This window comes from Bipolaris oryzae (genome assembly GCF_000523455.1).
Source record: "Bipolaris oryzae ATCC 44560 unplaced genomic scaffold scaffold_359, whole genome shotgun sequence".
Classification (NCBI taxonomy): Eukaryota; Fungi; Ascomycota; class Dothideomycetes; order Pleosporales; family Pleosporaceae; genus Bipolaris; species Bipolaris oryzae.
Genome location: NW_006911635.1, coordinates 1 through 9,366, shown reverse-complemented (window position 1 = coordinate 9,366; position 9,366 = coordinate 1). Strand labels below are relative to the sequence as shown.

The window sequence follows — 9,366 nt, the reverse complement described above, 5'->3', positions numbered from 1 at the left end:
TCCCACGCGTCCAGATCGCAAACTCCTGGGCATCCTAACTTATACACTCGCTCCCTAACTTATACACTCGCTTCCCTAACTTATACACTCGCTTGCACAATCGGCTTCTAGCCTCGACACTGTCCGAGTGGGTATACACTCGCTTGCACGATCAGCTTCCGGCCCTCATACAGCACACAGTTTCGATGTTACAGGGGCCTCTGTCACGCCAAGCTAGCGTTTTCCTAGAGAAAGACTAGCGCATGCATAGGTGTCTTATTCAAGCCTGGATTTACAAAAGCACCTTACACCTTATCTATAAAGAGATGTCTCTAATCTCAAGAGTATTTCACGTGACATCAACCATTTCTCTTATTGTTCTACTCCTCCAAAGGGCTTTTGGGTATTATTAAAAGTGCATGATAATGTCTACATGATAATTAACATTTTCGATGATTTGTTTAGCGATATCAGCCTGATAACAATTTTCTTGGCTTGCATTGTCACTCATTGTTCACCATGCCGATATGTAGGCGACAGGCTGCAGCGCTGGCCACCCACAAGGCTGAGGCTGAGGCTGAGCGACAGCGACTGTCGACAGCGCTGCTGCTGCCAGACTCTAACCACACTCTGATTTTCGCATGCATTGACTTCAGACGGTCATTCATCCATTTTCGTTTCCACTCTCGTCGTGACGGCCCCAAATGCCACGCCAACCACGCCGCGAAGACTACACCGTAGGGTGGGTGTGCGCGCTACCCATCGAGCTGGCGGCAGCACGGATGATGCTAGATGAAGAGCACCTTGATCTCGAGCATAACACGGCCGATAACGACGAGAACCTATACACATTAGGCTCAGTTAGCGGCCACAACGTCGCTATTATATGCCTACCTACCAGCCAGATCGGCAATAATCCAGCAGCCGCAGTGGCGACGCAGATGCAAGCGATATTCACGAATATCCGGTTTGGGCTGATGGTAGGTATTGGCGGCGGCGTCCCAAGCGCTGGGCCAGACGTCCGGCTGGGGGACGTGGTAGTAGCCAGCCAGTTTCACGACACGTTCTTTGGGGTGATACAGTACGATATAGGCAAAACGACACCAGGCGACGTCAAGCGCAAAGGATCACTAAACCCACCGCCGCGTATTCTGCTTAGTGCGGTAGCTCAAGTGCGGGCGAGGGATCTGCGCGGCAGGAGCCAGCTTTCACAGCATATCTCTAGGCTAGAGAGCATCGCCGAGTTCCAACGCGCTAACGCAGGGCCCGATGTTCTATTCAAGGCAGCCTACAACCACGAGCGCGGTGACACGTGCGACCAGTGTAGCTTCGAGGGTCAACAGCCCCGACTATTACGCGAGAGCGAAGAAGAGGTGACGGTACATTACGGCACGATCGCGTCTGGTAATCAGGTGATAAAGGATGCTACCCAGAGAGATAGGGTCAGCGCAGAGCTTGGTGGGGTACTGTGCTTTGAGATGGAGGCGGCGGGGCTAATACATAGCTTCCCATGCCTTGTTATCCGCGGTATCTCTAACTACGCCGACTCACATAAGAACTACAAATGGCAGGCTTACGCGGCGGGGACAGCAGCAGCGTACGCGAAGGAGCTGTTGGCGGTGATATCGCCAGCAGAGGTGATGGACACATGCCGGGCGGAGGATGCCATGCGCAGCAAGGATGGTTAGTCTAAACGACTGTATTGCTGTCAATGATGCTTTCGGGCTGACGTGTTGATAGAACATTACCGTCAGTCATCACCTTTTGACCATGCTTCTCGGAAGCGCATAAAGACCGTCATCTCTGAGGGCTCAGAGAGTGGTTCTGTAGAGTGAGTTCTTCATGTCTAACTAACACTCCTTCACTAAACTTCGACTAAACTAAATAGACAGTGGACTGGCACACGTACGTAGCTCAATCGCCCCTAACCACAGAAGCGGCTTATTCTTACTATGCTAGTCCCTACACACTCCTAGGAACTCTCACGAACACTGCTGAACGATGAACAAAGGCAGAGTCTACTGGACTCTCTAAGGTTTGACCAGATTGATGCGCGCTAGATGACGATTAGGACCGCCCACCCCAAGACGTGCAAATGGTTCTTGAAGAGTGAGTAGTACCTTAACTGGCTCGATACAACCAAGCTAGATGAACACCATGGCTTCTTGTGGATTAAGGGCAAGGCTGGGACGGGTAAGTTGACGTTGATGAAGTATGCGCTAGCTAATGCTCGCAGGACGATGAAGGACCATATCGTACTCTCCTTCTTCTTTTCCGCGCTCGGCCAAGACTTAGAGAAGTCTATAATCGGGACATATCGTTCTATATTGCTACAGCTTCTTGAGCGTCTCCCGGCGCTTTAGGGTGTTTTCGATTTGCTTAGCCTGTTAGCCTTAAAGTTCACCGCAGATCACCAGTGGGATATCAGCACGCTAGAGATACTGATAAAACGATCCATGTTGAGCTTAGGAGGCTCTTCTGTTATATGCTTCATCGATGCGCTTCACCAGTGTGAAGAAAAGCAGGTTCGAGATATGATTCAGTTCTTCGAGCACATTGGCGATCTAGCCGTGTCAAGCGGGATCCGCTTCCAGGTGTGCTTCTCGAGCAGGCACTAACCACATATCAAAATCCAAAACGGGCTAGAGCTAGTGCTAGAGGAACAAGAGGGGCACTCGCAAGACATCAGCAACTACGTCGAGACTGAGCTAAAGATCGGGGAGACCAAGATTGCATAGCAGGTCCGAGCTAAGCTTCAGGAGAAGGCGTCAGGGATCTTTTTCTGGGTTGTTCTCATAGTCGACATCTTAAATAAAGAGTTCAACAATGGGCAGTTACATACACTTCAAGGTAAGTTGGAGGCAACCCCTAGGGGCATGCAGGAGCTATTCCGCAACATCCTGACGCAAGACTCGCGCAACAAGGATATGCTAGTGCTATGCATCCAGTGGGTGCTTTTTACAAAGCAGCTGCTCAATCCAGAACAGCTATATCATGCTATCCTATCAGGTGTCGATCTTGAAGCAGTGGCAGAATTGAACTATGAGGAGATCAGTAAAGACGATATTTCACGGTTCATCCTTGATTCATCGAAAGGTCTTACTAAGGTCACTATTTTAAGAGGGCAGAGGGTTCAGTTCATACACGATTAGCAAGGGACTTTTTACTTGAAGATAATAGTCTTAATAAGATCTGGCTAGAGTACTATTATAACTTCTCGGGTTAAAGTCACGAACGACTAAAGCAGTGCTGTCTTGACTATATCAGCATTGTCGTTGCTACGCCCTTGTGGATTCCCGATAAGCTTCCAAAAGCCTCCTCGTAATAAGCAGTCGACCTGCGGAAGTTAGTAACCCAAATATTTCCCTTTCTAGAGTATGCCGTCCGCAATGTGCTATACCACGCGGACGCCGCATAAAGCGGAGGCATCCCTTAGGCGGAATTCCTCGATACATTCCCGCTTCCTTGATGGGTCAAACTCGACAACCTGTTTGAGAAGCATGAGGCGCGGAGACACACGGAACGCGTTAGTCTGCTATATTTGCTGGCCGAGATTAACGCAGCGAACCTGATTAGGGTCCACCTGTTAGTTAATTTGTGCCTAGATGTAGAGGACGAACGTTACGGCTGCGCCTTCTTCGCAGCTAATGCCACTGGAAGCCAGGAGGCTATGCAGGCATGTATCGAAGGCCTCCAAGCCGCTCAGTTAATGCCTGACCACGGCAGGAGCCGGCTGGAAGAAAGTTCTTTATACGAGAGGATAGAAGGAAGTCTAGGCCGCGACTTCATATACTCTAAAGAGACAGGAATGCTCATGCATGTAGTGGAGATCGGTAGTGTAGCTGTATGTTCGTATTTGATTAGATTGGGGATCTTGGACCTTGACTCAAAAGACATAAAGGGCCAAACACCACTGTACGTAGCAGCAGAGAAGGGAGCGAGTATTCTAACTCGAATGCTTCTAGAAGGGGGGGCCAACGTTGACGCGCAGGGTGGATACTACGGCAATGCACTCATTGCGGCTTCAGCTGGAGGCTACAAAGAGATAGTAATGCTGCTGGTCCAGAGGGGCGCTGATGTCAACGCGCAGGGCGGATACCACGGCAATGCACTCTTTTCGGCTGCTACTGAGAATGGATGGACCCCTATCTATGCAGCAGCAAAGAATGGCTACGCCGACATCGTGATCTTTCTGCTCGACGTAGGTGCAAACTTTCATGCCCCAGCCAATTCTGGACCCACACCACTGCACTCAGCTGCAGAAAATGGGCATGTGAAAGTGGCCAGGATTTTGTTGGATAGGGGAGTGAAAGTCAATGTACGCGATGAAGATGGTAACACGCCACTTATTTTGGCATCAAGCCGAGGGCAAGTTGAGGTTGTCAAGATGCTGCTCGAAGCGATGCACAGCTCTGAAGTCGACCTCCGTAACACCAACGACATGACGGCGCTGATGTTGGCGTCATGCAGTGGGCATATTGATGTCGCTAGGTTGCTTCTGGCGACTGGCAGCGTTAGCGTTCAAACTAAGAACGCGAAGGGATTCTCGTCGTTATCCCTTGCTAATGAGAATGGGCATCTGGCAGTTGTAAGTCTGCTACATGAATATGTGGCAAGTCATTCTCTGGAAAGATCCAATGCTGATTCCGGCTATTCGTCTATGCCAACACGATCCGTGGATGGCTTTGCAGTTGGAACTGTCGATGCTGATGATGTCAAAACAACGTACTCTAACTTCACTATCCCGGAAACAACGAAGGAAGACTACGTCGATGAAATTGTTCGTGATATTGCAGACAAAGTTCGATTCGATAAATCGAATGGCCAGCTGTTGGAGAGGATATACAACGTCCTTCCTGAGTTGCTCAAGGGATTTGCGTTGAGTGTGGGGCGCAGATCACAGGACGAGAAGCACAGAAACATTATGGTGTTCGTCTACAAAAATCGCGAGTACGTATAATTCATTAATCCTTTGGCGGCCACAGTACTGATGCCAGTATAATAGAAGAATCGTCCACACCCTCGAGAAAGCACTCTCAGCACCCGAGATAGACATCTTTGGTATCATGCCACTTAGTGAGCAAATGGATCGCTGGCATGAAAGCATAGAAGATGCGGCATACGAACCACCAAATGACGAAAATCAACTCTCTGAGGATGTCGGCTGCGAAGACAGTGGCATCGATGACAGACATGGAGATGACAGAGACATTTCCAGCTACGATGCGGATGACCATGAACGTGGTGATTGGTCGACTGAAAAAGACCGCATGATAGACCCCGAGATGCAGGAGCTTTCTGAGTATCGGAGTCTCTTATTTGAGAATGTGGCGTATCGATGGCTTCTGGAGAGTCTACGCCGCGAGTGTCGCCTGGCTCCCGCGACGCCAAACTATATGGTTGAGACCAGACAGGGCATTATCAAGCACCTGCCGAGCTCTCACATCATGAGCAGACAATACCCTGCGGAAACTTTCAAGGCTGTATTCGAAGTGCGTTGGGATCCAGTCACATTTCTTCAGGAACAAGGCTACGAAGAAGCACGGGGTGACTTGATTGAGACCTTCGTTACCCTCACCGGCTCTTCGACTGACGCTCAAGCTTTGACATGCGTCAAATACTTGGTACAAACATGGCCGTTCTCTGGCGCAGAAATTATGCGCTTGGTGAAAGAGGTCATATCTGATCGTCACAGCCAAGAGTACTCATGTAAGTCACGGGCTGATTTTCTTCTGTTCTCTCTTGACGCTGACAACAATCTCTAGGCGGTTTAATCGACGGTACCAAGGTCAAAGCTTGGATATCTGGGCCTTTGTTCATGGTGGAAACTATCGGGACAGCGTATTCGGTTGCAGAAGTCGGTGAACAATTCGCATGGATCGGTTCGGCGCTTCGGACTTCACCTTCCAGCTCAGAGTTTGCTTACTCAGTACCACGTCTTGAGGAAGCCCGCATTGCGAGCCAATCGGTCGAGCGACTCGAGAAGGGACTCAAAGCCCATGTGAGATTCTGTATTACTTTCTCCGTGCAACAAGACAGTGAACAGCAAATCAAAGCGCAATGTCAATGCTGGCATAACATGTTTCAAAACCCAGTCATTGTGAAGGGTTACCCTATACCGCGTCGAGTCGAGCCCAACACAGGTTTGGAGATGCCAATCAATATGATGGCAGGCTTAGTGGGAACGAGACACGTTAACATGTTTGACGGAAAGCTGTTCATCAAGGGCCACGCGTCAATGTTGATACCGCGAAGACAATACGGAGACCTGCTATTATGGCACTTCCTGCGACTTCCAAGCGGCGAACGCATCTCATACTTGCACGAAGCGGGCCCACATATAGAAGGCATTGACATGTCTCATTTGAGCTCTTTGAGACACGTCGTTGGTTGGTGCTCACAAGCAAAATTTGTCGCTGGTAAGCAGATCACATGTGACCAGGAAGTTCACTAACATGTAACCAGGAACCAAAGAAGCATCATACGACATTAGGGGTACAGTACTTCCCAAGCCAATTGGAGGACATGGACTCCGAGGGAAGGAGGTTGCTCGTCTGGATCATGTTCCAATTGGCGATTGTTACACCTTCGGCTCCGTCGCCAGAGTTCCTACCAACTTCCAATCTCAAAGCCTAAAGTTCTTCTCCAAGACATTCGTTGTGCTATGGGACACAGAAGATGAGCGAGGATGGATCGTTAACGGTACTACTGCCTTTCTACATGTCTTACGCGCTTCGATCGAAAGCGATAGAAAGGGTGTTGTTAGTTCAACATGTCTCATCAAGCCGGAAATGATGCAGGATGCGGAAGGACCTCATTCTGCTGACTCAGCCATGGAGGTTCTGCTGAATCCCGAGCACAGAGAGCTGAAGATATTCAAGAACAAAGACGGCTACGATAAAGTACAGGACCGGATTGAACATTTTGTTCATATTTTTGAAAAGATTATAGATCACCAGATCAGAGCGGCCACAGCCAGTCCAATAGATGAGCAACACGGCGATGATTCGCATGAGCCCCTTGAAGGTTGGGACTTCATGGATCTGGCTAATCAGGGATCTCCTCTGTATCCATGTATGGACACCATACCTACGGCTGATCAAAGCTGGACTGAAGTAGTCCGAGCACTCCACGCGGTCACTCTGTTCGGCGTCGGATTTGGCAATCTCATCCAACCAGAGGATTCTTGCAATCTCTGCAATTACTGGGAGCAATTGCCGAAGAACCAGCACTACTTAGCCACTTTAACGTCTGACTTCGGTGTCATCCTGAACCTTGTCCACAAGCGCCTTGACAATCCACAAACGTTGTTCCACAGTATCCTACGACATCATCCGAGCAGACCGGTCCAGCCATGCCCCTGTTCGAATGAATATCTTTCCAAACACGCTGAGACAGCGCGAATCCTACAAAAACGAGCGCCTGCTCCAGCCTCCTACAACATCTATTGGGACGGATCGGAGATACTAGGTGCAGTTCTGATAGGTGTAGGTCCGCCTGATGCCCGCTTGCAGCTTGCAGCTAAGGGTAAGGTGCCCATCTTGCCTATTCAACAGGCCAGAAGCTACTCCCACAGGCACGAGGCAAAATCCGCTCCAGATCTTTCTAGAAACTACATTTCAGTCGAGTCCGTTACTTCGCCTATGAGCCAACCGTCGCCCAAAAGATGCTTTAGCAGTTACACAGTAGATCAACCAGCGTCAAAACGGATGTTCAACGACGCCATTTCTGCGCTTGACAAACGACCTTGCCAGCCTACGAGCCGTAGCGAGTTTCAAATTGCTATACTGTGCGCTCTGCCGGTCGAAGCCGATGCGGTTCAAGCCTTCTTTGACGGCACGTGGTGCAACTACGGACAATTCCATACAGACAAAAACACATACACTGTAGGCCACCTTGCTGGACACAACGTGGTCTTGGTACATATGGCTGGTATGGGCAAACGCGAAGCGGCAGTGGCCTCGATTTCTCTCAATCAGAGCTTCGAGGGGATTAAATTAGGGCTTGTTGTGGGTATATGTGGTGGCATCCCCTACCCCACACTAAGCCCTCCAACGGAGATTCTACTGGGCGATGTGATCATTAGCACTGATCTTGTACAGTATGACCTTGGAAAGCAATACCCGGTCGGTTTTGTCAGAAAGGACAACCATCATGACAGTTTGTCCCGGCCGGACGGAGCAATTCGGTCTTTCTTGAATAAGATTCAAGGCCGCGTGGGACACCGTGAGCTGGCTAGGCGTACCGCTTCTAATCTGGAAGAAGCCTGTAAGACACTAGATGACGACGGCTTCAAGTATCCTGGATTGGAAAAAGATAAGCTCTACCACTCCAGTTATCGCCATCAACACCAAGACTTGGCGGATTGCATCAACCGAATTTGCGCAAGTGGTACCATTGTATGCGGCGAGGCTGCCAGGAAGTCCTGTGTGGAATTAGGATGCGATGTTAAACAATTGTTGGTTCGTCAGCGTCTCATGAAAGCTCAAGGGATACGGTCTGAGCACCCAACACATACAGAAACCGATCAATGGATACACTTTGGCTATGTAGCATCTGGCGATACTGTTATGAAATCTGGCGAGGACAGAGATAGGAAAGCTAAAGAAGAGAAGGGAATTCTGGGGTTCGAGATGGAAGGCGCAGGAGCATGGGAAGAGATCCCAACCATAGTGATCAAGGGTGCATGCGATTATGCAGATAGCCATAAAAACGATGACTGGCACTGGTACGCAGCAGGTTCTGCTGCCGCTTGCATGAAAGCGCTTTTACAGGAGTGGCCCGTTTTTGATAGCGGCCAAACATCTGGAGTATCTGCGCACAAGCGCCGAAGGGTCTGAAATCTATGATTGTATCTTGATTGAAGCCAATGTACGATAATACGAATTACGTGCCCTTTCCAGTTAGGATCAATACCTTTGAACTAGAGTATATCGTGTTGAGGGTTACTGTAGGTGGTCAGTGCGTGCAACAGTTCACTCAATGCAACACCCCGCTTAGGATGCCCACCCACCACAAATGAGGCTGTAGACACCCACACAAAAGCTATCATTATGAGAAAACTTAGTAAAGTAGTCTAAGTAGTCTAAGTAATCGTTCTATCTAGTTAAATTTTGCTAGTAGCTTAGTATTGCGGCCGCGCGTAGTAGTTTTAATAGGAGGCTGCGCACCTAATAATATAGAGCCGTCACTACTTTAGCTCTCTGCATTACTATTACTACTTAACTTTCTTAACTTCTAGCTTTATAAAGCTTCTTACCTAGGCTTACTTTGTATATCGTAAGATTTTCTTAAAGTTTTAGCTTTAGAGTCGCGAGATTTTTAAGAAAGCGTAGTTTACTTCTCTTTTCTCCGCTTATTTTCGTTATTTCTTGCTGCAAAACTATA

At 49.0% G+C, this 9,366-nt stretch overlaps 5 protein-coding genes across 5 annotated transcripts; all 5 read left to right on the top strand.

Moving 5' to 3' along the window:
• Window positions 1–683: 683 nt before the first annotated feature.
• COCMIDRAFT_10255 (uncharacterized protein) lies at window positions 684–2,039 on the top strand (the record flags this gene model as incomplete). Its single annotated transcript, XM_007695600.1, has 4 exons — window positions 684–1,662; window positions 1,720–1,810; window positions 1,872–1,884; window positions 1,956–2,039. 4 exons carry the CDS (start codon window positions 684–686, stop codon window positions 2,037–2,039), a joined length of 1,167 nt encoding a protein of 388 aa, XP_007693790.1.
• A 1,853-nt stretch (window positions 2,040–3,892) lies between these two features.
• On the top strand, window positions 3,893–4,105 carry COCMIDRAFT_55264 (uncharacterized protein; the record flags this gene model as incomplete). Its single annotated transcript, XM_007695599.1, has 1 exon — window positions 3,893–4,105. A coding segment is annotated over one exon (213 nt), but the record flags the coding sequence as incomplete, so codon positions are not given.
• Window positions 4,106–4,120: 15 nt separating this feature from the next.
• On the top strand, window positions 4,121–4,324 carry COCMIDRAFT_64286 (uncharacterized protein; the record flags this gene model as incomplete). The annotated part of the gene is made up of 1 exon (XM_007695598.1): window positions 4,121–4,324. A coding segment is annotated over one exon (204 nt), but the record flags the coding sequence as incomplete, so codon positions are not given.
• Window positions 4,325–4,381: 57 nt separating this feature from the next.
• On the top strand, window positions 4,382–4,600 carry COCMIDRAFT_59280 (uncharacterized protein; the record flags this gene model as incomplete). The annotated part of the gene is made up of 1 exon (XM_007695597.1): window positions 4,382–4,600. A coding segment is annotated over one exon (219 nt), but the record flags the coding sequence as incomplete, so codon positions are not given.
• A 463-nt stretch (window positions 4,601–5,063) lies between these two features.
• COCMIDRAFT_110814 (uncharacterized protein) lies at window positions 5,064–8,819 on the top strand (the record flags this gene model as incomplete). Its single annotated transcript, XM_007695596.1, has 5 exons — window positions 5,064–5,688; window positions 5,745–6,398; window positions 6,445–7,466; window positions 7,536–8,313; window positions 8,464–8,819. The coding sequence occupies 5 exons, from the start codon at window positions 5,064–5,066 to the stop codon at window positions 8,817–8,819; spliced, it is 3,435 nt and encodes a 1,144-aa protein (XP_007693786.1).
• Between the last annotated feature and the right edge of the window lie 547 nt (window positions 8,820–9,366).